Source organism: Cyprinus carpio, chromosome B3 (genome assembly GCF_018340385.1).
Source record: "Cyprinus carpio isolate SPL01 chromosome B3, ASM1834038v1, whole genome shotgun sequence".
Lineage (NCBI taxonomy): Eukaryota > Metazoa > Chordata > Actinopteri > Cypriniformes > Cyprinidae > Cyprinus > Cyprinus carpio.
Genome location: NC_056599.1, coordinates 11,494,920 through 11,522,733, shown reverse-complemented (window position 1 = coordinate 11,522,733; position 27,814 = coordinate 11,494,920). Strand labels below are relative to the sequence as shown.

Genomic DNA, 27,814 nt, shown 5'->3' with positions numbered 1-27,814 from the left:
TTTTGTAATTAAATGATGTAATTCTACTAGTTAGTCCCCAACACTGCAAGTGACCTTTTTTTCCTAAGAGTGTGTACAGTAAAGGAACATATAGCGTTAACCAAATAACAGATTTCCACCATAGCATTTTATCATTAAATTACGATTTTTACAGTGTAATGTATCTCGATCATATCATACCATACGCATGTGTGTGTGTTAGATTTCGTCAGCAGCAGAGCAGCTTGTTCAGTACTGTCAGGAGCACAGGAGAGCCGACACGCTGCTGACCGGGATCAACGCCTCCTCCAACCCGTTCAAAGACAAGAAGACCTGCGTCTGCAGCAGTCGCCCTTTTTATTTGAAGCGTTAAGAACGACATGCTGACAAATCCAACTGAATCATCAAATTTTGCATTTCTAAAGCTTTTTAAAAATCAAAGAGAATTTGGACATTTACAGGACATTCAGTCAGTCACAGAACAATACAACAGCACTGTCTGCAATAACTATTAATAATTCATAAATATAAATATTTAAAATTAGGATATTTAGTAGATTGCTCTGGTCGTGAAGTGCATACATTTTAAAGCATTGTGCCTCATTTGTAAACTGTATACTTGTGTAAGTATACTGACAAGTATAAAAAAACTGAACTTAAATCACGTTTTTAATAACTGAGTTGGTGTACTATATAGAGAGCTAAATACTGAAAAGCAAGATATTTTTTGATACTTGTTTGTACTTTACTATATTATACTGCATGTGTTTTAGAATTCACTGTATTTTCAGGCTTAGTATATTATTAGCATCAATTTTGTTGATATGTTCAAGAGATGATCACACAAATCATAAAAGTTGTTCCTGTGTTACGAGGCACTGAAATGTTTTGTACTCTGTCTGTGCAATCGTAGTGTGACCACTACAAGAAGAATGACAGAAAACTAGGAATGTCATATTTTTGTTTCTAGAATCACTAGAAACATGTATCAGACACCTAAAACATTCATTTTCATCTTTTTTTCTCATTAAAATTAAACAAATTAAAGCATAATGCATTGATAAATTCCTGGAAATGCAGAGTTGAGGAACTGTATTGGTTCTTATTGTTCCCTGCTATCATATGCTTTCAGACTCTTCGCATCTGTGCCTCCAAACTTCCACATTCATGTCACCAGAAGCGATGGCCAGTGTTCCTCCTTCAATACTTAACTGAGAAGAGAAAAAAATCATTAATTTATGATTTTATAAAAGAGCAATAGTGGTATCATCCAACAGAAATATTTATGAGACATACAGTAATGGCTTTGAACGTGGCTCAACCAATCAGATTTATGTGTTTATGAGTTGGGTCCTATGTTTATAATTCAAGTGCTATATAATGTGAAGCTCATTCTGCATTGATTACAGACATTCATTTGTTTTGAATAATCACAGGGTTTTTTTTTTATTATTATTTTTTTTTTTTGGTTTGCAGCCATCAAATTCTAAATAAAAACAGTATATGATGAAATGAGATTAAGTATCTTTCATTGGATAAAACTATTTGATTCAAAGGATTATCAAAACTAGGCATAAATAAATAATAACAAAAAGGTAAATGCACACCTGAATACTAAGGTTCAAGTTACTAACAAATTATATCAACAAAAACAAAGTATAACTGCATGACTTGACCAATAGGTTTTGTAGATAGATAGATAGATAGATTTCTGACATAATATAATTATTTTATGTATAAATAAAAGTTTTTGTTGAATTCCCAGAAAACAATAACTATAATGTAATGAACAGATCTAAGTTGATTTTTAAAAATGCAATAAAAAAGTCATACAGTAATAATAAAAAATATTTGTAAAATATCATTACAATTAAAAACTATTTTCTATTGTAATTTATTAGTGTGATGCAAAGCTGAATTTTCCGCAGCCATTACTTCAGCCAGCCAGTCTTCAGGGTTGGGAATCGAAAATCAATTCCAATTCCAGGATCCGACACTTGTTGTAAAATTTCAATTTAAATTCCTGTCTGTGCATCTTTTATTTAGGTGGCGAAAAGGGGCTGTTAAAAATGTATTTGTCTTTGAATCATTCATTCAAGTGATTCATTCAAAAACACTGATTCATCCAGTAAAGTAAATCTTGAGGGAGTCATTGAATCATTCCATTCATAAATTCCATGAGATTTCGTTGAATTGTCTAATATATTTTTCTTCAGAATTGTGAGAGAACAACAACCTCTGTTTAAAAAAAAAAAAAGTCGAAATTTATCCAGAATAGTACAGCTCTATTTTGTACACCAACAGCTCTTTATTAATTTATTAGTTTATTTGTAGAGATCTGTTTTTTGTTCATGGTGTTCTTAGGTGAAGTTGTATTTTCTATGTAGATATGTTTTTTTTGTTCTTGGTTTTTTTGTGCATATTGGTATTGTTGCTTGTTATGATTATGATTCAGAATCGATAATAAAAATCAGAATCCCAAACCTAGTCTTCAATGTGAAGAAACATTTCTTAATATTAAGAATTAGAAATTGAATTCTTATTATTAAGAACTTTTTCAAAGTTGTAAATAAAAACTAAAAATTATTAGAGTGCACCTTACAAGAAAAAATTTTTCATTTTTTTCTTCACAATTTCAACATGTATTACTTGCCATTTCTTTGTAGTTGTTTGTGTAATTTAATAGTGATCTCTGAGTGAAATATGTTCCTAAACCATTTTCCCCCCAGTGTATCAATGTTGAAAACAGCTTAACTGCTTAATATTTTTGTGGAAACAGTGATACTTTCATTACAGGATTCTTAGATGAATAGAAAAGTTAAAAGAACAGCATTTATTTGAAAACAAAAACAAATCTTTTGCAACATTATAAATGCCTTTACTGTCATGTTTGATCAATTTAATGCATATCTGCTGCAAAAAATATTAATTTCTTAACAAAATATCTGACACAATTTTTTTAAACACTAGTGTATAAGATATAAGATTTTGGTTATATCGCCCACTTCTATTACCACTTGAATATAAATATATAAGTTTTTGGTTATTTTGTAAATTTCTATTTCCACTTGAATATACAAAAAACAAGAATATAAAAAAAAAAAAAAAAAAAAAAACAACGATGGTGAAGGGTGAATAGTGTATTGGGTGGTGATGATGGAAGGTGGACCTGCATCCAATAAGAGATGTGAGCTGCCGATAAGCTTGGATAAAGATCACCTAAACTCTTTTTAACTGACAGAAGACTTGCCTTGATAGTGCGGTCAGAGGAGCACGTGTATAGAGCACCAGGAGAGTAGTGAACACCGGTGACCAGTGACCTGTGGACGGTAAACTGGGATACAGGTGTCAGGGAGCTGTTGTGCATGGAGAAGGTGTGCGCGAGTCCACGGTTATCCCCGGCCCACACCTCTCGACCGCTGTAGGACAGAGACAGCAGGTACGAACTCAGCTGTAGACGTGTGGAGAGGACGCAGAGAAGTGCATCAGCTGACTGTAACGTGATTTATTCTTTTATCTGTAGCTTGTGTTTGTGTATACCTTAACTTTCTGCAGGAGTTTTCCCGCCCTGCGGTCGAACAGAGCGACGGTTCGGTCTTTACTGCCTGATAAGATGTACTGGTCATCAGCCGCCAGGCACAACACAGCATCACCGTGAAGATGAAGACTCTTGACCAATGGATCTGCAGCTACATCACACGAATGAGGGTTGTCAGCAAATACAGTTACAAATGATTTCTAGTGTCTGAGTGGACTTCAAAGCGTATACAGCACGTGTGGTTTGAAATATACACCATTCAAGGTTGGAGACTTTTTGATGTTTTTGAAAAACATCTCTTATGCTCACCACGACTACATTTATTTTATAAAAATACAGTAAAATCAGTTATATTGGAAAAAAAAAATACAGTTTGAAATAACTGTATTCTACTGCAATATATTTTAAAATGTAATTTATGCCTGTGATGTAAAGCTGAATTTTCAGCATCATTATTCCAGTTTTCAGTGTCACATGATCCTTTTATTCTGCTATTTTTTTTTTTCTCAGTACAAAGCACAGAAGCTTTGATATTTTATTTAATGCAAATACATTTATATACATTTCTAATTGTAGCTAAATTGTGTAGCTAAATTTTTGGGCCCTCTGTACATGTCAAAAACAACCCAAATCACTTATTTTCTCATTAAACATTGCAACAGTCTTGTATCTCTAAGTTTAGTGTTTAAGTTTTAGGTATGAATATTAATTAACATAGATATTTAAAAAATGTGTGTCAAAAACAACCCAAATCACATGCATATATATATTTTTATATTTATTATTAAAAAAAAAACTTAATTGAACAAATAACAATAGCTTTCGGTATTATTAAAAAAAAATTTAAAAAATGTGACAATTTTGAATCACTGATATGCAGTTTTGCTATCATTAATATTATATTTTTAATATTATTTTTTGGTATTATAAATATATATTTTTTTTTATTATTTTTTTAATTATAGTTGTATACTTACTGTATATATTAAATTATACTTATATATTATACTTAAATATACTTAACTTATACTTAAAAAAACCTTAAAGCCTTATTACAACTGCTAAAACTAAAATACAAATAAATTAAAGCACATATCAAAATGACCAAACCTAAACTAAAATTTTAATGAAAACTGACATTATAAAAATTAAAGCTAATTCGAAATATTAACAAATACTACAGTAGTATATAAATAATACTAAATCAACACTTTTCACATGTGAATCATTCACAACCAATAAATCATCCACGATCAAACAAGGAACATGATTTAAGAAAATAAATATTCTGATCCTCGACTCACCTCGGGTGTCAAAGATGCTTAATTTTTGATCATGTGACCCGGCCAGCACCGTGTCCCTCTCACAGGACAGACATAATACTGCAGCTTTGCACTGGATGAGGCGCCGTTCTGCTCCTCCGGCTTCAAGATCCCAGAGCCTGATGGTGCTGTCAAACGAGCCAGACGCCAGCAGAGGTCCGCTGGAGGCCAGACACCACACCCAGCCCCGGTGGGTACTAATGCTCCCGCATCCCGTAAGAGTGTGCATCAGCTTGCCTCTGGGACCCTCTCGAAGGTCCCACAGGTTCACATTTCTGTCCCTAGAGCCGGACACACACAGCGCCTCTTCTCCACCCAGAAGGAGGACACAATTCACATCTGCAATGTGGCCAGAGGGAAGGATGATGTGCTCCAATGGCGAAGAAGTGCTGGATGACGCAATCAGATGGGGACTATCAGAGGCATTCTGGGATTGAACTTGCACGTTCTCTTCTCCCGCTTCCGCTGCACCGTTTAAATCCACATCCAGCTGCATATCTACCAAGTTCTCACTGTTCACGCCACCAGCTGCCTCTTCCTGTCTCTCTGCCTGATTCTCATGCCCGGTCCAGCAGCCAATCAGCTGCTCCATTTCCAAGCATGCCTTGGACCAATCAAAATCCTCCTTTGGCCCGACTGGGAAAGACGCTGCAGGACCCGAGAGTTTTTGAGCCCGAAGCTGCAACGCCAAGCGATCCTCACCAAGCTTTCCCAGCGTCTGACATACCTAAACACAGGCGAACAGTGAGCGTTCAAGAGGGGTTTTTTGAAAGAAATGAACACTTCCATTCAGCAGGGATGCATTAAATTGATCAAAAGTGACAGTAAAGACCTTTATAATGTTACAGAATATTTCCATTTCATGCTGTGCTTATGAAAAGGGTTGCCAGGTTTTCACTGCAAAACTGCCCAATTGCTACTCAAAACTAGCCCAATCGTGTTTTGCAGGAGAGGGGGGAAACCGCAGACTTTCTATTCATCAGAGGATCTTGAAACAAAATGTATCAGTTTCCACAAAAAACAAGAAGCAGAACAACTGTTTTCAACATTAATAATAATAAATGTTTCTTGAGCAGTAATTCAGCACATTAGAATGATTTCTGAAGAATCATGTGACACTGAAGACTGGAGTAACGATGCTAAAAATTCAGATTTGATCACAGAAATAAATTATTCAGTTATTTTAAATCGTAATAATTTTTCACAATATTCGCTGTTATTACTGTATTTTCGATCAAATAAATGCAGCCTTGGTGAACAGAAGAGACTTGTTATTATTGACCCCAAACTTTCAAAACAAAAGGTTTAAAGTTTATAGGGTCTCTGAACACAAAAACAATTGTTTATCATATAAAAGTAAGCAAACATTCTTAAAATGTATTATTATTAATAAAAATATATAAAAATGTATGAATATTAGTACGAACTGCATACTCATTTAATGAACGAAGCATGCCCTGAATAGAAGAAAATATCAATTTTGGCTTCTAAACGTCTCTTGGATTTGAAGATGTTTACCTGCGTAGGAGAATTTGTGAGGTTTTGTGCTGGGAGATGTGAGGCTATCTGGGTAACTATCTCCCATGGCAACGACAGGAGGCCTGTTCCATTGCTAGAAGGGGAGGGGCTTGTCTCCACAGCGCTGACGGGTGGCTCCAAATTCAGTCTGTGAGGGAGTACGTCACAATGCACAAGTCTGACTCTGACATTTAAAATAAAGTTTGCAAACATGCAGAGCTCAGGAAAAGGCACTGCAGTCAGTAATAAACCATACAGTAAACTATAATATACAGTGAATGTTGAAACAACTCTAATACAGACCTCTCGGGTAAGGAGTGTGAGGTGTCTGGGGTGAAGTGGGGTGGACTGGCACCAGCAGGGCATCTCTGCTTCTCCTCGTCCTCCAGGGCGACGCTCGTTCTCGACATCCACTGAATCACGTTCTGTTATCCACATTTATATTAACCAATTTACTCCAGAAGAGATCAGTACTACATATCTCACCCTGATTACCTCCAAGCTGAATAGTAACCAACATGGCAACATTATGTTCTTCTAAGCAACTAACATATGATAGAAAAGACAACAACAATTTGCTATAGATACAGATTATATATTACAGATGCCAGTTGTCGCATTTTTAGATGCTTACTGTAAAAAACGAATTAATTAGGAATAGATAAATGACCGTATAATGCTGTATATATAATAGACAATATAAACAGGATTTAGGTAAATATGAGATATGGTGGGCACATACCTTATTTTAATCGCAAATCCTTGTATTCAAAGGGTAAACAATCCACATTTCTAATCCACCTGGTTTTTGTCATGAATTATTGATCATTTTGATATGACACTGCACGATCATCTGTGTCTTTATATTCCCTTACGTATGCTAAAGATGAGCACTGATGTCAGACGAAAGAAAAATCGTAGAAAAGTGAAACGGATTTTTGATCATCCTCATCGGAGAAAATATGACTAACTTACAGTTCTGTTGACATCTCTGTGACTGGCACCAACAAAAACTTGTCAACACTACACTGCTCCGGCACACACTATTTGCGTCATCGGTGTTTCAGCGTCGCGCGTCGTTTCGTCTTCTTTTTCTGCTTCTTCTTGGGTTTTAACGACGGCTGGCACCAACGCAAGTAGGTGCATTACCGCCACCTTCTGCTCCGGAGTGTGGAACAGAGTTCTAAATTTTAACAACCGCGTCTTTCTTACAAAATCAAAGAATACTTTACTATTTATTTCACTTGCCCATTTTATTAAAACCTTAAAATCAAGATCCTGAATTCCATTTTTCCTTATTTCTACTATATTTTTTCCTCCATAGGCTACTACTACATTCAAGAAATACATGAGGTATTGTTTTTTCAACATGACATTGTTCCCTATTATTTTAAGAGTGCTATTTAAATTTGAGTGCCCTAGCAATATTCTCTTAAAGATAATCTTTTCTTTCCTTGACTTACCTATACAGTACACTTTATATTATGACTTACTTTGTTTATTAAACTATGAAGGAATCTACCCTTTTCCCCATTGTTCCACTTAACTTGCCATTCTTTAATCACTTTACTCCATATTAAAACCTTAATCTCTGATTTACTTTACAGTTTCTATCTGTAAAGCTTGCTCTGCTAATTTATGCACTTCTTCATTTCTTCATTTCTTCATTTCACTTCTTCCCCTTATTCCTGTGTGTGCTGGGACCCATATAAAACTGATTGATGTATCATTTTGAACAATTCTTGAATGTATTTGTAGGATGCTAAAAAGAATATCATTGACACATGATTTAAAAGATTTCAAACTCTTTAAAAATGAAACGGAGTCAAAACAAATTGAAACATTCTCAGGTTTGTGTTCTTCAACCCACTGCAATGCCAAGATCATTCCTATCATTTCTAGAGTATAAACTGCCAAATGATTTGAAGTTCGCTTTATTCCACTGATCATCACTGTCTTGAACTAAAAAAGCAGCCCCAGTTATTTGACGTTCTGGATCTTTTGAGCCATATGTATACACTTGTATAGGGGTATTGGACATATTGATGCTATTTACTTGTATTTCTTCTGCATATATTTTACTACTCCACCCAAAACCTGTTCTACATCTTTCATTTCGTTCCCAGCAGTTCCGTAAGATTTTTGTAGGATGTTCATCTTTATGCCACTGGAGGTTAGCCCAGTAATTTACAGTGTTGTGGAGCAGTAATCCCAGCAGTTCCGTAAGATTTTTGTAGGATGTTCATCTTTATGCCACTGGAGGTTAGCCATTCGCCAGAAATCAGAAGGAAAAATTTGATTTTTTAAGGTTTTATGGGTTTTGTTTTTACTGCTCCACAACACTGTCTCATCTTTTGAGCTTGAACTGTACGTTTTTCCAACAGTTTTTTTTTGTGGCAGAACCATATACCACACAACCTGTAGTGTATATTATATATATATATTTTTCCAACAGTTTTTTTTTGTGGCAGAAAATATCCTATTATATATGTGCTATATAATTATATATATATATAATCACAAAATAATTTTACATCACTTTAAGTGTGAGGGTTGTTTCCGTTCTCTTACTGAACGTCGTAGACCCCCAGTAGGTACAATTTCAGGGTTTTTTACTTCTGCAATTGATGTCACTTCAGGAATGGTAGGAGCACTAGATAATTCGGACAACAACCAACTGGAAGACTTAGTTTGCAAATTTTCCAGCTCCTTTTTCTCAGGAGTAACACCCAAAGTTGGTATTATGGAAGTACTGGCTGATTTGGGGACTTGAACATCAGTATCCTGAGACCCAATTTCAGCGTCACATAACTGAACATCCATGCTCGGTTGGAAATCAGTTAACATTTCTTTTTGTTGGCGACTAAATAATTGATCTACACGACGTCGCACAATTTGAGCATTCCCCAAAGCTACTGTATAAGATACAGGTCCTGTAATGTCGTGGATTACTCCATGCACCCATTTTGGTCCATACTCAAAGTTTTGGATATACACAGGATATCCAATCTGGAAATTACGAGATTTCACATGTTGATCATGATACTCTTTCTGAACTTGTTGTTTCCTTTCCATTTTACCAGTGAAGATGTATCTTATCTAAAGTGCAATGCAATTTTCTTCCCATCAGCAATTCAGCAGGAGACAGTCCAGTTATAGACTGGGGTGTAATATGATAATTAAACAGAGCTCTATGTAACTTGGTCTCCAGCGTGTTCCCCAAGCTTTTTTTCATTAGGTCTTTAAAAGTTTGAACTGCTCGCTCTGCCAAACCATTAGATGGGGGGTGATACGGTGGAGAAGTAACATGGGTTATTCCGTTCTTAGTCATAAAGTCTTTACTTGCTTCACTTACAAAACATTGGCCATTATCAGACACTATCATTTCAGGAAACCCATGTACACTGAAACTTTTTCGCAAACACTCCCAAGTAGCTGCTGTTGCTGTTGAACTTACAGGATAGGCATCAATCCACTTAGAATGAGCATTAATGATAATTAAGAACAATTTACCTAGAAAAGGGCCTGCATAATCCATGTGAATTCTCCTCCATGGTTGTCTAGGCCACTCCCATGGGTGAAGTGGGGCCCTCACATGGGATTTGCGCTGTTCTTGACAGACAGTACAAACTCTTACTCGAGTATCAAAATCAGTATCCACATTCGGCCACCATAGGTAGCTCCTTGCAAAACCTTTCATCTTGGACATGCCTGGGTGGGATTGATGCAACTGTTCAGACAAACCTGAACGTCCCTGTTCTGGAATAACAACACAGGCTCCCCACAGCACACATCCATCCTGAACACTGAGCTCTTGCTGTCTCTGTTTATAAGGTACAAATTCCGGGGTATCACTATGATCAGACCAGCCTTTAAGCACATACTCTTGACAAAACAGGATCTTTAGAAGTCCAGTGCTTAATTTGCTCTGTGGTCGTCAAGGGACCAGCTATACTCTCCAACATCAAGACATGCTCCTTCTCTGGTTCTTCCTCATAAGGTTGTGAAACAGGAAGATGACTGAGAGCATCAGCATTATCATGATCTTTACCAGCTCAGTAAAAAAATTACATATTCATAGGCACCCAACATTACTGCCTACCTTATAATTCGTTGAGAATCCATTTGAGGTAGAGCTTTTAATTCATTCAATAAACTGAGTAGAAGTTTGTGGTCAGTACAGATTACAAATTTACGACCATACAAATATTTGTGGAATTTCTTGACTCCAAACACAACAGCTAATCCTTCTTTCTCTAACTGGTAGTAGTTCTTCTCTGCAGCTGTTAGTGTTCTGGATACAAATCCAATAGGTCTTTCCCTTCCATCCCTCATACGATGTGCTAATACGGCCCCCCTCCATACACTGAGGCATCACAAGAAAGGATGAGTTCTTTTTTTTTCATCACAGTGGATCAAGACACAATTAGATTGCAACAACTCTTTGGATTTCTGGAAGGCTTTTTCTTGGTCTTTTTCCCAACACCAACAAACATCTTTCCTCAAGAGCCTATGCAAAGGAGCAAGCAGGGTAGAAAGATTTGGAAGAAATCAGCCGGTCAAGTTCAGCTTCCACCTTCTCTCTCATTGCAAAAGGTAATGAACGTGATTTAAAAAAAATTAGGCTTTGCACCACTGGTTACATGATTTTTGGCTGTGGCTCCTTTTAATGTTCCCATTTCTTCTCTAAAAACAAATTCATGTTTCTTTAAAATGTCTTGCAACATCTCTGAGCTTGTTCGGATTTTATTCACCTTTTCCCAGTCAAGATCTAACTCAGCAAGCCATGATCTTCCCAGCAAGTTAGGACCAGATCCTCCCACTAACACAACTGAGAGGTTTTTAACTAATCCGTTATGCTTGACTTGAACTTTGCTGGTTCCTAGAACATTCACTGATTGGCCTGTATAGGTATTCAAATTTAGAGAACTTGGTTTCAATTGAGGGAGTTTTTCTTTAACTTCAAGTCTGCCATATTCCACCTGTGATAACACAGTTATATTACATCCAGTGTTGATTTCGAATTTCACAGGATACTCATTAACAAATAAAACTTGAGTAAAAGGAGGCACAGGAGACTGGGCTGTTTGTATGCTTTACATGGTGAAAACTTCACACTGCTCTTCCTCTTCCAGATAATTAGCCCTCTTTAACTGTTTTCCTCTCTCCCACTTTACAGTTTTCTTGCCTTTGTTACTAGCAGTTTCTTTTGGTTTAATTCTGTACACTCTTTTCACATGTCCAATTTTACCACACATGTAACATTTTTCTTTGGATAATTTACAGTCTTTCGACATATGGTTAGTTCCACCACATCGATAACACATTCCTACCCCCTTTAAATTATTTCTTTCTTCAGTGTCCATCTTAAAAATAGTAGTACTCACACGATTTTCTTTCTCTCTGTGCAAATCTGCCATATCATTATTTGCAGTTTCAATAGCTTGAGCTTTCTTCACTGCAGTTTCAAAAGTTAATCCATCCTCATCCAGTAATCTTCTTTGTAAACTGTCATCATTAACACCACACACTAATTGGTCTCTCAGAGTAACTGTGAGTGTCTCCCCAAAATTACAATCTTGTCCAAGTTTTCTTAATTCAGCCATATACTCTACTATGCTTTCATCATGGTGCCCGTTTCTTGAATTAAACTTCCACCTCTGAACTATTTCAATTGGCTTTAGATTAAAGTGTTTTTTATTAAACTCACCAATTCTTCAAAACTCTTTGTACCTGGTTTGTCTGGACTCAGCAAATTCCTCATCAGTGTGTATGTCTGTGCTCCAACACAACTTTACAATATGGCTCGTTTCTTCTCTGTGCTTTCAACATTATTTGCCACAAAGAAATGATTTAATATTTCACGATACTCTTCCCATGATTGTGACTTACTATCAAATGGCGTCACTGATCTGACCATTCCAGCCATTGTTTCTTCAATCAGTCATTCCACGTGTTAGTGGAATACTTTGCAGGCAGCGTTTTTGCAAGAAGGCACCTCATGAAACTGATTTTGGACAGGCTTCTGAGGTAGAGTAATGGTTTAATGATCTACAGCAAAATATAGGGAGCTTTGGTGATAACTAAGTGGATATTTCATTACTGCAATATTAATTTCTCGCTAGAAATGACATAAAAAGTGGAAAACGTTGATCAAAAACATACATTTACACGCAAACTGACCACTGACCGCAACTTTCAGACGCCATCTTTATTTTTTGGTTTAACTGTCACAGAATGGAATGCACAGGATTGTGGGATATCAAAGGCAGCGAAGGATACATCTATGCTGCCTTCAAAAATCAGCCAGATGAAGGCATCTCAGGAGACAGGAACTGAAGCTAACATTCTAACATCTATATAGACCATAGCAGTGCTATATAGAAAGTTTTTAATGAAGAAAAACTTGCCCCCCATTCCACTCCACTTACACATCTCATGATGTTTAACACCTTCTGACATTTCTCCACTATTTTATTTATATGTTTAGCCCAAGTAAGTTTTGCATCAAAATAAATACCTAAAAACTTAAATAATGATTGAAGTTTCTAATGATTTCTCATACATCTTTAAACTTGCTTCTAGAATAACCCTCTTCCTAGAGAAAATTACTGTTTTACTTTTCTCCACTGAGAATTTAAATCCCCATTCATATGCCCATTCTTCTAATTTCCTAATTGCCTCTTGTATCCTCCTATTAATATATAAAATATTCCTTCCCTTTTTCCAGAGAGCCCCGTCATCTGCAAACAGAGACCTACCTATATCTGGTTCTACTTGATTAAATGAATCATTTATCATTATGCAACATGCCCAAACCGTTGGCAATTAAAACGTCTTACTGGTCCCGGTATATACTCTCTTACAATGTAGCTCATCACACCCATCATTACTCATTTTGGAATTTCATCCTCTTGAAATTCTATTACTACTGTTTCAGTGTCTCTTCTGTTTCCATATGCACCTGATTTAATCCTTTGCGCATTTATTATCTACCCTCCCTTTAAGTTACCTTTAAACTCTTCCATACCTATATTAAGAGGAACACAAAAAATTAACCCTTTTCGGCCCCTATTTTGACTTTTATCTCCAACTCTGTCTGTGCTGACAACTTTAATCCTTCCTATTTCCTTAAGTTTGAGAGTTTTATTTGCTTGCTCTTCTTTATTACATCCAACTAGCAAATTCTCATCAGAGAGAACTTTAGCGAAATCAATATTTCCTATATCTCTATTTACGATCTTTGTCAGTTTTAACGGATTAATTTTGCTTACCCCAATCTGATCTCCAAACCTTACATTGCACCTTATACTTTCTCCACTCTTTTCATCAGACTCTTCTACATCACTATTTTTCTTCTGTTTTTCTCCCCGATTACTCTTTACTTCTTTCCAGCAATTACCTAAAGATCTTTCACTTTCCCCTTCACTTCCTACATCCATACTCCCTTCACTATCCCCCCACTCAAACCTCTCTGCTCCATTCACAGAGCAGTTGTGCCTCACCGCCATTCCTTTCCGACTTCTCGCAGAAGCTTCCGCCATCGACCGTCAGGCCATTCTACACTTCCAGCCCTGTAGACATGGAACACAAAAGTAAAGTAACTAATGATACCTTTAATTAAACGATAACCCTTTTATTTTAAATTGGATCTTATCTTCATGTTAAACAAGACTGTGAATATATTGTGGGTTGTTAAAGAGATTATACCTATTATGTCTGTAAAAACAAATGTAATATCTCTAGTGGCAGTTCAGCATTTAAATCATCAAGAAAATGCTGTAATGCAAATGTGAAGTTGTCATAAAACATAATTTATGCTGTAGTGAATGCAAAATATCTGGAAACATGAGATAATGCAATATTTTAGGAGAGTTGCGAATTTTTTTTCCCATTGATATCAATAAAAAATATATAGGTATAGTTAAATGCACTGAGATTATTTACTCCATACTCATATATTTAACATTATATATTGAAGATGAAAATATATGGCTTAATTTTAAAATGAGACAGAGCCTTTCTAATAGTTTATGTCTGTGTCAATAGGTGTGATTTGACTCTGTACACAATTACAGGAAGTTCAGCACATTTTGTCTGTTTCTCCAGTACATCCCTGTTGTTTGCTTTTCTATTGCAATATTCAAATTCACTTCTACGATACAGTAGTTTCAGGGTCCACCCAGTAGAAGTTTCTAATGCTGCTGACAAGTTGATGAGTAAAGACAGAATGTGGCCACTCCCTGGACCGCTTTCCTTCTGGGTGAGGTTAGTATGTGAAGACTTACCTGGAGTTGATACGGAGAAAGCAACCGAAAAGACATTTAGAGAGTATGAGAGAGAGAAGTCAATGAGAAGACAACATTTTGAAGGCTGAAGGCATCAAAATCAAGGCTGAACATTTAATTTTAAAATTTAAGCGACATCATCATGGTAACCCTGAACACTAAATCTCTCACCGTGCCAGTGGGAATAATCCGCCTCTTTGAGTTCGCACTAACGCTCATTACCTTCAGCCTGGTGGCTTCTGAAGGACACGACAGCACTTCATTCTGGGCCTGGTGCATGTTCACCTGGTCCTTCTGCTGTTTCATCAACCTCCTCATCATCCTCCTGGAGCTCACCAGCCTCAACGCCAAGGTGCCCATTTCTTGGGATGACTTCACAACGGCTTTTGCGATGTTGTCTACGCTTATGCTGTTGGCCGCTTCGGTCATCTACCCCACGTTCTACGTAAATTACAGATATTCGGTCAGAATCGCAGCCACAGTGATGTCCTTCGTGTGCTTCGGCCTGTACTCAGCTGAGGTGGGACTGACCCGAGCCAAACCCGGGGAGATCAGCGGGTTCCTGTCCACCGTGCCGGGCTTGCTGAAGGTTCTGGAGGCGTTCGTGGCCTGCATCATCTTTATCTCTCTGAATTCGGTCTTTTACAACTGGTTCCCTGGTCTCCAGTGGTGTGTGGCCGTCTACTCGATCTGCTTCATCATTGCTCTCCTCATCATCATCCTCACCATCGGCAGGTTGTTGCCTCGAATCCCCATCCCGCTGGACAAATGTCTGATGGGGTACAACATACTGGCGGTTTTAATGTACCTCACTGCTGTGGTGATATGGCCAATCTACAGTTTCCAGAACAATCCAAGACCAGCAGGCTGCTTTGTCTGTTACTGGGATAGCCTGGTTGTAGTGTCCTGCATGACTGGCATCAATCTGATCGTCTACATCGTGGATACAGTTTACTCAGTACGTCTGGTGTTTGTTTCACCTGCCTAGAAAGTCACAATGGTTGTGTGATAAAGTGCTTGTGATGTAAGTTTTGTAACCATGTAACCAGATTATGGCATCAGCTCGGATGAGAAGTACAGTTGTTATACAGGCAGTTTTAAATATGCACATACTGATTTTGTTATCTTATTATTATATTAAACTTACTGAAAGTTTATTGATATTAATGCATTCTAAACAATGTTAATGAGAATTATGAAAAATAAAAAAATATGACAAACACATAATAAATAATCATTTAAACATGATTTATTATGTATCTATTTTGGTTTCACAGACTTGTTTTCTGGCATCATAACTGTAACATTTAGTGTCAGTGTAATTTTGACCTTTGATCCTAATGTTGACTCTCATGTTTCATATGCTTACAACACGGATAATGTTAATGTACTAAAGGTTACGTGGAGTGCTGAGAGATGTTGAAATTCTTAGTGAACAACATTCTCATCCTTAAAAAAACTCATGAATTTTGTTATCAGTGGTGTTTCAGGACTGGAGTAACCAACACAATCCACTGGAAATACACTCACTAACATTATCCACTTAGTTCCCTATAGATAAATCAAACCCACCCTATTTATTTTCATCCAGAATATATGGTTTCATTTAGAAATGCATGACAGTATAGAAGTAAAATGACTTGTGAATGCCATTTCATGTTGTCTGAGGTGATTAAATTACCTATTTCTTATAACCTCTCTGCTCTATTTCACATTCGATCAAATTATAGTTTGTCAGCTAGTGCAAGTATAATTTAATTTCCAATAACATTTCTATTTAAAACTAAGGATAATGTACAGTCAAGCTCAATGCCAAGTATCAAGTATTTTTTGCTGTTGTTTTTTGAGTTTTTAAAAGTTGTTGTTGTTGTTTTGTCTATCTACAATTATATTTTAACCTGGATTTTAACATGAAAATAGCAGCTGGCATTTAAAACAACACAAACTAGATTTGGTCGGATTAAATGATAAAACATTAGAAGAGGAAATCAAAATGAGATCAAGAAGTAAAGTGACACCTTCTGGTTGTCAAATGCTAGTGAAAATTTTTAATTTGATGGCCTCATAACTTTAATGTTTCATGTCATAATTCACCTTTTTATTTCATAATTATCACTTTATGTTATAAATTTGACTTGTGTCACCATTTTATTTCAACTTTTTGTCATAATTTCAATTAATGTCAACTATGACTTTTTTATCTCATAATTTCAACTTTTCATGTCACACTTTTGAATTTTTACCCAAACATGGTTAATTATTATTATGGGCTTCAGTATCAAATGAAACTGAAGATGTTGAGCAATGAAGATGAAAGCCGTAGAAAAAGAAAGAGTTCTGCAAGATTGTTTGCTTTACCTGTAAATCATTCTTGGTCTATATAACCTAGTACTCTACATCATGCTGTAATCAGGACAAGTAAAAGCATAATCCAAATTAAACGTTCCTGTAATTAAACCAAAAGGTATCTTGAGGTGGGACTGAAGCCAATAGGTGGAGGTGATTAGAAAGAACCTGGCTCTAGACCAGAGTTCAGGGTTTGGAATCAGCTCATAGGACAAAAGCAGACCAGCAACCAATGAGAACCAAGGGAAAGGTCATAAATGCGATAAGCTCGAAAAGGCTTCTGTTCTCTTGTCAACATGATCAAACATGTTTGCTGCCACATGAGAAGGAACTGAAGTTTTACTACAAAGGAGAACTTTTGGCTACTGGTTTTTAAAGAATCCCTGTGGAATAGAAAAACCAGAGGACAACGTGAGGAGAAAAACGAGTTTGACTGGATTTGTTATGGATTTGTTGACATTTGTGGCATGGTGAAACTGCACAAAGGTCCTCTGAAGAATGTAACGCAGTTTCTTAAAACCAGAAGCATTGGAAATCTGAAAAAACAAAGGCTTTGGGATTCCTGAAACAGTTTCATCATGTTGCATGTGGATTTCAGATCACTGATTCTGCCTATTGGCATAGTTCGGATGGTGGCGGTGGTTCTAACATGCATCTGCTTTGCATTGGCGGCATCAGCAGGAATCCCAAATGAAGCCAAGTCCCAATGGGCTTGGTGCATGTTCTGCTGGTGCTTCTGCTGTTTCACAACCCTCCTGATCCTCATTTTGGAGTTTACCAACCTGAACACCAAAGTGCCCATTTCCTGGGAAGACTTCACCATGGCTTTTGCTATGTTGGCTACACTTATGATGGTCACCATTGCAATCATCTACCCCACGTTCTTCGCCTGCTCCTCCTGCTCCAGGCAGATCGGGGCGTCTGCGGTGTCCTGGTTGTGTTTTGGGCTGTACGCCGCCGAGGTCTGGTTGGTCCACAAAAGGCCTGGTGAAACTAGCGGCTTTCTCACCACCGTTCCTGGTCTCCTCAAGATCCTGGAGACATTCGTCACCTGCATCATATTTATGTCTTTGAGTCCCGTCGAATATAGGAAGTTTCCGGGAACTGAGTGGTGCGTGGCCGTCTACTCCTTATGCTTCATTTTTTCATTGCTGATTATTTTCCTCACCATCGCCAAGCTGTCTTTCATCTTCCCATTTTCCTTTGACTATGTGGTCATTAGCTTCAACATTCTGGCCGTGGCTATGTACACTACTGCTGTTGTTATCTGGCCGCTCTATGCGTTTGAGAATAAGTCACGTCCAAAAGATTGTAAACGCTGTCCGTGGGATGATCTGGTGGTGGTGACCTTCATGACTGTCATTAACTTCTTAGTATACATTGGAGATATGGCCTACTCTGTTAAAACAGTATTCTTTACACAACATGGGCAAGAGTAACCCATGCCATATCTTTGGTTTAACATGAAAAAATAATGTATGTAACATGAGTAAGGATGTTATTGTATACGGAGCGGACATATTGACTGGATTTGCCATTCAAAGGTAAATATGGCCGCACCCTATTCAGTCACATTATGTAGAGAATGCATATGAGTTATTAATTCCCAAGTCGCACATGGTTAATATTTATTAGTATATCATGTTTCATGGGTTAATTTTGAAACCTATTAGCCTGCTACTGGTACAACAGTAAGGTATCGATTAAAGTCACTCCGCAATAATATACTTGACTGTAACTTTGTACAGTGCTTTTTATTTTTGTCTGTTGTTGTACATTTTCACAGAAAGCCGAAAGGTTGTATGATGTGAGAAATATTCAGAGACAATTAGTTTTTGAGATTTTGCAGCTGTTTTTAATCTAAAGCGTAAGTAGTGACACAAAAAATGAAGAAATTATTGAAGTTTACCATGTTGATTTTTTGATTGATATATATATATATATATATATATATATATATATATTATATATATATATATATATATATATATATATATATATAATGAAATCATATTTTTACCTTTTTGTCTGTGTTTCATTTGTTATAATATTAATGAATTTTTATGTTAACATTTTTTTTTTTAATTAGCTAACATTTTTATTAACCTTAACCTTGTCCATTAACATTGACATTTTTTGGCTTTTTAACGTTGTTGAAGAATCTTAATCTAACTAAAGATAATCTAATAATTAGGAAAGTTTTTGCATTAATTCATTCTTCAAACATTAAAGCAGAACAGGACAACAACAAAATTTTAATAAAATAATTTTATTAGAAAAAATAGTTTTTGATTTTTTTTATCTTACGTCACCCATTTGTTTGCCATACACTTTTGTAATATGAAACCTGTGTTTTTGTACATGAGTACACAGGTGTAAAAGTAAAAACAATAAGATCCTCGGAAAAGAGTTTGTTTTTACTAATGTCAATGAGAAAGTACAAAAAAAAAAAAAAAAATACATAAATATGGGCACAAATAAAGCCAGAGTAAAAGGAAACATGGAGGTTCAAACTGTTCCAAACAATATTCATCCATCCGTTAATATGGAACATAAATATTACAAAAATTCAATCCATAAAATATTTTCATAGTATCACAGGGATATTTGTAGCAATAGCCAAAATACATTGTATGGGTCCAAATTATAGATTATTATTTTATGCCAAAATCATTAGGATATTAAGTAAAGATCACGTTCCATGAAAATATTTTGTAAATTTCCTACCGTAAATATAAAAAAACATATTTTTTGATTAATATGCATTGCTAAGCACTTCATTTGGACACATTTTAAGGTGATTTTCTCAATATTTAGATTTTTTTGCACCCTCAGATTACCGATTTTCAAATAGTTGTATCCCTGCCAAATATTGTCCTGTCCCTAACAAACCATACATTAATAGAAAGCTTATTTATTCAACTTTCAGATGATATAAATCTCAATTTCGAAAAATTGACACTTAAGACTGGTTTTGTGGTCCAGGGTCACATCTGACCATTCACTGTTTAAAAACCTTAACAATGACATAAAACACAAACACAAACAAAAACCCTGAAATGAAACTGTAGAAAACAGATGACTGAATAGTTCATGCACCATATTGAGTATGTATTTGAAATGTTTTTGAAATGCAAAACTGCAAAGTTAAAACATTATGATTTCCAGTGTTATGTATACCAGCAATAAAATAGATCCTAATGCAGAGTGAAAACCAAAACATACAGACATTATGACAAAACTTACATTTTAAATCTTAATATGTGTAACAATGGTTTTCCAGTCTCCAGCTGAGAGAGACAAGAGGTAGAGTTCACTGTTTTATGTAAACGGGTAGATTTCAGCTGATTGTTCAGTTCAAGGCCTTAGCAGAGCGAGTCAGAGGTAAAAATGTGCCTGTATTTTGAGAGCAGCTACTGGTCCCTCTTTACTTTACATCTTAATACATCTACACACCATAAAACACACACTGAGTTCCATCTGATGATCTAAAGTGTCTCTCAAGGACGTCTGTGGGCTTCCTCTGCTCACTGGCTGCTCTTGAGGGTGACAATGGCATTGATGAAGAACTTGTACCAGGAGAAGGTGAAGCCTGTGGACAGAGCAGCTTTCAATAGACTGGGGGAGAGACCCTTAAAGAAACCTAAAATTACTAAATTACTAAAAAAAAAAAAAAAAAAAAAGGAAAACTAAATAAATAAATAAAAACAAATTAAAATGTAAAAAAAAAACACAATGAATATCACTAAATGTTTAACTAGAATAAAAATGATAACTGAAAATATAAAAATAAAAGCTAATTGGCTGAATAAGAAAACAAACAAATAAAGAAATAAAAGCTAATTCAAAATATTAATAAATATCATAATAGTACATACAAAACTAAAATAACACTGTTTAAAAAGCATGCTCTGAGCTTTAGATTTGATGTCCTGGGGCTCCAGAAGTTTCTTCAGGATATTCAGGATAAAAGAAAAACTGCAGGCCTGTGTATGGAAACACAGCCGCTAGGGTGGGTGTGAGGCCCCTGTAGAAGGTGAAGGGCCCTTCTGTGAGGAACATTGTGGCCACGGCATGTCTGAGGTTGCGATACAGCTGTACATATGAGAAAACCTTTGAATTGTGGGAAGTTTCTCATTAAAGCCTACCACAGAGTGGAATAATAAATGACCTTTTTTTTATTTGATTTCTATTACGCTTCGTCCACCCTTTCAGATGCATTCAGACACAGCACATTTAAAATATGTAACACGTCATATCACACTCCTGAGGTTTGATCCCTGACCTTGGGTTCGCCCTGAGCAGCGAAGCGTGTGTGGAGGGTGTCCAGCGGCTGGCAGGTGACGATAACGGAGCAGGCGGCCAAACCGCCACAGATGAAATGCACTCCTGGTGTCTGGCTCTTATAGCTCGTCTTCTTATGGACCAGCTCGGTCAAGGCTTCAAAACTCGCAAACTACCACAAAAAAAAAAAAGACAAAGAGAAACAATGAGGTTTAAGGGTATATATCAAATATCTACAATTGTGTAGGATAATGACAAATGCTTGATCTATCTTTCTAAATTACAAAATGGAATTGAATAGAATATAACAAAATTGATTAATTCCTTTATTTCTACAAGATCAAAGCAGAATATAATAGAATATAACATATATTTATTGTATTGCTACATCAACAGACCAGCATTATTCATAACTAAAACTATTAAACTATTTTATAGTTTAATGTATTATTGATATTTAATGTATTAATATTAATTTAAATAAAAAATTAATTATTTGATGTAAAAAATTTTTTTGTTAGATGGTGAAATATATTTTTTTATGTTTATGTTATTAAAATGACTAAAACAAAAACTGAAATAAAAATGAATTAGAAATTGAATAAATCAAATAAAGAAAAAATAAAGAAAAATGACACAAGCACATTTATATATATATATATATATATATATATATATATATATATATATATATATATATATATTCAAAATTAACAAATAAAACATTGAAATAAAAAAGAATGAAAGCTCAATTAAACATAAAACAAATAAAAAATGATAGAAGTACATAATAAAATCATTAAAATATTTTAATTAAAATGAAAATAAAAACTAATTTGAAATATGAATAACTACTATAGTAGTATATAAATAATACTAAATTCGGGACCAATTTATATTTATTTATCTCAACAGAATATAATAGAATGAAATAGAATAGAACAGAATATTTTTGCAACAAAATCGTTGCAGAATAGAAGAGAAGAGAAACTTTTTCTACCCTTACAATAGGATCAGTTTACAATTTCAAGTTCAATTTAAGGTCAAAAACATTTTTTATGTGGCTTAATAATTAAACAGGAAGATGATTCAGGCCTCATGAAAATGTTACATATATTATGAATACATATTATTTATCTCCACATACCTGAATTGCCCCATTAAACACAGACAGCAGCTGGGCAGGAATGTGACCTTTCCAGAAAGCATGAAGTCATTTACTGAGTAATATTAATTAAACACATGTATTTACTTGCATGTAATTACGCAATTTTTTTAATTTTTTTTATAAAAGTACATGTCACGTGAAACAAGGACACCTTAAAATTAAGTTTGCCATTATTTTATATTTTGTACTTTCAAAATATAAAAACGTTGACAGCAGTTGACATAAAACACAACTGCGTTTCAAAACCTATTGAGCTGCCCATCTAGACAGTACTTAGATGCTTTCATCTGGAAAGTGCCTATGATGCCCAAAATGTTGTCTTGGTAAACAGCTCTTTATGGTTTGAGACACAGCCAGTGTTGCGCTGCTACTACTAAAGTTACACACACTAAGCAGACCCTTACAAATACAGACTCCCGAAAACGTAAACATACCTTTCTGGTGAGCACTTTAGTGTGCACCGAGTTCCACTGTAGAATCTGCTCTTGGTGATGTTCTCTTATAAGTGCATAGCAGCAGTGTGATGTTGGAGGACCCCTCCACATGCTCCTTTGCTGGACACATGACAGAGCGAAAACCAAACAAATACACAAAAAAGACTATTTTTTTGTCTATTACTTGAACTTGAAATAATAGAAAACATGTAAATGCAAAGCAGATTAACAATTATTTAAATATGATAAAATAGTGTATATATATATATGTGTGTATGTATGTATGTATGTATATATATTTGTGTGTGTGTGTGTGTGTGTGTGTGTGTGTGTATATATATATATATATATATATATATATATATATATATATTTATATGGTGTTTATGTTAAGTATTAAGGACTTGTTGAGTTTTTTTCTTTCAAAAATATTGAAGTAATTTGTTATTATCATTTAAGTTTATTTTTTTTTCCTCATTAATGTACACACAGCACCCCATATTGACAGAAAAACACAGAGTTGTTGTCATTTTTGCAGATTTATTAAAAAAGAAAAACTGAAATATCACTTTGTGATTAGTATTCATTCAATTTGTTGTGAGAATTGTGTATTTAGGTCTGGTGTTGTGAATTTCTTCTGATCATCCTTGAGATGTTTCTCTACACCTTCATTTGAGTCCAGCTGTGTTTGATTTATACTGATTGGACTTGATTAGGAAAGGAAATTAAGGAAATGTCTGCTGCACTTAAGGTTCCTAAGAGCACAGTGGCCTCCATAATCCTTAAATGAAAGACGTTTGGGACGACCAGAACCCTTCCTAGAGCTGGCCGTCAGGCCAAACTGAGCTATCAGTGGAGAAGAGCCTTGAGAGAGGTAAAGAAGAACCCAAAGATCACTTTGGCTGAGCTCCAGAGATGCAGTCGGAGATGGGAGAAAGTTTGTAGAAAGTCAGCCATCACTGCAGCCCTCCACAAGTCAGGGCTTTATGTCAGAGTGGCCCGACGGAAGCCTCTTCTCGGTGCATGAAAGCCCGCATGGAGTTTGCTAAAAAACTGAGAAATAAGATTCTCTGGTCTGATGAGACCAAGATAGAACTTTTTGGCCTTAATTCTAAGCGGTGTGTGTGGAGAAAACCAGGCACTTCTCATCACCTGTCCAATAGAGTCCCAACGGTGAAGCATGGTGGGGGCAGCTTCATGCTGTGGGGCGGGTGTATTTCAGTTTTCAGGGACAGGAAGACTGGTTGCAATCGAGGGAAAGATGAATGCGGCCAAGTACAGAGATATCCCTGGACAAAAACCTTCTCCAGAGTGCTCAGGACCTTAGACTGTTCCGAAGGTTCACCTTCCAACAAGAAAATGACCCTAAGCACACCGCTAAAATACCGAAGGAGTGGACTTCACACACAACTCCGTGAACTGTTCTTGAATGGCCCAGCCAGAGCCCTGACTGAAACCCAATTGAGCATCTCTGGAGAGACCTGAAAATGGCTGTCCACCAACGTTTACCATCCAACCAGACAGAACTGGAGAGGATATGCAAGGAGGAATGGCAGAGGATCCCCAAATCCAGGTGTGAAAAAACTTGTTGCATCTTTCCCCAAAAGACTCATGGCTGGTATTAGATCAAAGGGTTGCTTCTACTAAATACTGAGCAAAGGGTCTGAATACTTAGGACCATGGGATATTTCAGTTTTTCTTTTTTAATAAATGTGCAAAAATGTCAAACAATTCTGTGTTTTTCTGTCAATATGGGGTGCTGTGTGTACATTAATGAGGAAAAAAAAAAGAACTTAAATGATTTTAGCAAATGGATGCAATATAAGAGTGAAAAATTTAAGGGGTCTGAATAATTTCCGTACCCACCGTACAGTATATATATACATATATATATACATACAAACTTTCATATGCATAAGGGTGGGAAAGTAATTAGAAGCAAACTAATACTTACAGTCATTAATTATTTATGAATGTTTACAAGATGAATACAAAGATTTTTATTTATTATATTCATTATTGAGAACATATTACCCCCCAAAAAACCTTTTTATCAATAAAGGAACATTTTTATTATACCAAAAAAATGGTAAAAGAATAGGTAAAAAAATGGTAAAAGCTTAACAATGTTAACTGGTTAAAAGAATAAAATAGAATAGAATAGAATAGAATAGAACAGAACAGAATAGAAAGGCGAGTACAACACTGAGATCAGAGATGTGAACTCAATAACACACACACACACACACACAGTGGGTAGGAGACTGAGATCAGAGATGTGAAATAAATAAAAAAAAAAACACACGGGGGTAGAGATTAGTGTAGGGTAAGAAAAAAATAAAATTGTAGTGTTGGTTTATTTTATTTTGTTTTTTTATTTTTGGTTAAGTTTGAATTTCAATGCATTTTTTTTTATCCTGAAAGCAACAACTATCAAAAAGCTACTTTTAATAATAGCAATAATATAAATGGCATTACACATTATAGCATACGTAGATTAATATTTATGTAATTCTAATGTATTTTTCATTGTATTTTACAGGTATGCTTATGCAAACCCAGTTATACTCAGAGGACTCACAGATAACACAGTAAGAGTTGTGGTTATACTGTATATCAGGTTTATTCTGTTATACTGTATATTCCTTTTCTAACAGTGCTGTGTTGTGATTGGTTGTTTCAGAAGTTCCGTTTCCTGTGTTCCAAATCCAATCTGTTGAGAGAATAGGGAGGGAAAAGGTCCGTCTCAGCACAGCCAATACACACTCATACAGGAAAGGCATGTGCACACTTTGACATATTTGCACAGTCTTTCCATGTGCATGGTCAATAAAATACACACTCATACAGGAAAGGCATGTGCACACTTTGACATATTTGCACAGTCTTTCCATAAGGAAGAACTCATAGCAGGCGCGCTTAAAGGTTTGAGGTTTTGACTGTAAAATGTCGTCTTGTTGTGTTTTTGGCTGCCAGAATAGAAGGAACAGCACTTTTGGTTCAAAACTAAAGTTTTCACCGGATCCCGGCCGGCATTCCTTCACAGAAATCAAGAAAGACACAATTGTGGTTTGAATGCAATACAGCGTACAGACTAGACAAGAGACGATCATAAATAATACTCGTGTTTGCTGTGCACACTTCATATTAGGTACAATAATATATGCATATGTACTGGTGTGTTGGTGGTTTTATCTAGTACAAATCAGCAAGTTTATGTTTTATAGGTCAAAAGTCGCCTACCTTCAGCGCACTAGCTAGCTTAAATGTTAAAACAAACATACAGCGATAGATGTGTGTGCCATCCTTTGAATGGTCTCTTAAAATAACACACATTGCTAATCATAGTTAGCCCAGCGATAGGTTACATTAGACAAATAAGCCTTGACAAAATTCCCCAAACCCACCCGAAAAGTAATTCATATGTTGTCTAGGAAATATCCAAAACTGGGTTAAAATGTTTCCAATGAGAACAAGATACAAGAACGACACCAGGCTTAGCTAAAAATAAATAAAATTAGGCTACTGTAATGTTATCCACTCGTCGTCATTATATTTTGGTCAGATAACCAGTTTGGTCAGTGAACTGAGTGATCAGCTGAATTAATTGATAAATGTATGCTAACTCCCACTGTTTTTTTTATTTTATTATATTTTTTTGTCACGGTCCCGCAGCGTCAGTGACTGTACATATTCGGACAGTTCCGAACCTTCTTCTGCATCCATGTTTAATAAATCCCTTCTAAAACGTGCTAGAGTACGCTTGTCAACATTGCGTCCGCGCCTCTTTTTGCCTCCAGCTAAGCCCCCCCCACCCGGAGACGTTGCAATGTTTACAAACTTTTAAGGGGTCTATATGAATAAAATCAAACTGACCTTTGGACTTTAGTGTTTGTTTTAAGTTTTTTTTATATTGATCTGTCTGTATAACTTTCGACGTTACTGTAAGTGTTCATGTTTCTGTGAGAGTTTGTGACGTTCCTGTTGACCCCTCAGCCTGAAAAACACACTAGGCAGTGGTCAGCTCTCTCTCTCTCTCATCTCATCTCTCTCTCTCTCTCTCTCACAGACACACCAAATCAGCTCATTCTACAAGCTTTCCCCACTGTACATAATTACTTCATAATGTGTGTCACACACACACACACACACACACACACACACACACACCAAATCCTTCACGGAGTGGCATTCTTTGTTTGAGGAGTATAAAGCACCACCTTTTTCTCTTCCACTCCTGCAGCCTGCATATAGCTTTGGGATTGCCAGTATGTACAAATACATACTCTCCTATCCAGCTAATAATTGTTTTTTGGAGTGCACACACTTTCACCCATTAAAGGAATAGTATAATGCATTGATTATTAGACCATGTAAGATGTAAAAATTTATTATTTACAGCTTAAGTACAGATGTAATTTTCCCTGTCTATATACTGATGTGCTTGTGTTCTCCAGCGTTGGTTTCTTTACCCCTGATGAGGCACCTGAGTTCCATCCCAACCACACCACTCTCTCCTGGGTGTCTCTGTCCTACCCAAACCTGGAGCTCCACCAGAGGCCCCTGTACTCCATACGACCCGAAGAGGTGAGGTTAACCCATTTACACACTTAAATAGTGGGCACAAACTGTCAGAGTAATGTCAAAATCATGTATTCCAGAAATAAAACCACATGTTTTGTGCAGGTGCTGTATTTTCCATATCGTTGGTGACACCAGCGTCTTCATTTTAACATTTCTGGGGTGAAGACTGATATGGTGGACACACACCATGTGCATTTGACTTGAAGGACCGGACAAGGATTCGGTGTTCAGAGGAGTTTGACTCAGTTTGAGCAAAACAGAAAGCCAAGCCATTCATCCATTAACTTGAGCAATGTTTTTTTTTTTAATAGAAGCTGCTTTTTATTGTGAGATTGAGATAATTTAACAAAAAC

At 36.0% G+C, this 27,814-nt stretch overlaps 3 protein-coding genes, 1 long non-coding RNA gene and 1 pseudogene across 4 annotated transcripts; 3 read left to right on the top strand and 2 right to left on the bottom strand.

Moving 5' to 3' along the window:
• Positions 1–317: 317 nt before the first annotated feature.
• LOC109059531 (F-box/WD repeat-containing protein 9-like) lies at positions 318–7,440 on the bottom strand. Its single transcript, XM_042721367.1, has 7 exons — positions 7,100–7,440; positions 6,661–6,782; positions 6,358–6,505; positions 4,822–5,566; positions 3,520–3,668; positions 3,100–3,430; positions 318–1,198 (listed from the first exon to the last, which is right to left on the bottom strand). Exons 2-7 carry the CDS (start codon positions 6,765–6,767, stop codon positions 1,098–1,100), a joined length of 1,581 nt encoding a protein of 526 aa, XP_042577301.1. The 5' UTR covers positions 6,768–6,782; positions 7,100–7,440; the 3' UTR covers positions 318–1,097.
• A 7,027-nt stretch (positions 7,441–14,467) lies between these two features.
• Positions 14,468–17,128, top strand: LOC109059515 (myeloid-associated differentiation marker homolog). Its single transcript, XM_019076707.2, has one exon. It carries the CDS (start codon positions 14,788–14,790, stop codon positions 15,631–15,633), a length of 846 nt encoding a protein of 281 aa, XP_018932252.1. The 5' UTR covers positions 14,468–14,787; the 3' UTR covers positions 15,634–17,128.
• Positions 17,129–17,301: 173 nt separating this feature from the next.
• Positions 17,302–18,716, top strand: LOC109059533 (myeloid-associated differentiation marker homolog). The gene has a single exon (XM_019076723.2). The coding sequence runs from the start codon at positions 17,570–17,572 to the stop codon at positions 18,428–18,430; it is 861 nt and encodes a 286-aa protein (XP_018932268.1). The 5' UTR covers positions 17,302–17,569; the 3' UTR covers positions 18,431–18,716.
• A 1,309-nt stretch (positions 18,717–20,025) lies between these two features.
• On the bottom strand, positions 20,026–24,490 carry LOC109059509 (annotated as a pseudogene).
• Positions 24,491–27,053: 2,563 nt separating this feature from the next.
• On the top strand, positions 27,054–27,811 carry LOC122136483. Its single transcript, XR_006154164.1, has 3 exons — positions 27,054–27,145; positions 27,335–27,464; positions 27,564–27,811. It is a non-coding gene; the product is annotated as an uncharacterized LOC122136483 (long non-coding RNA).
• Positions 27,812–27,814: the final 3 nt, after the last annotated feature.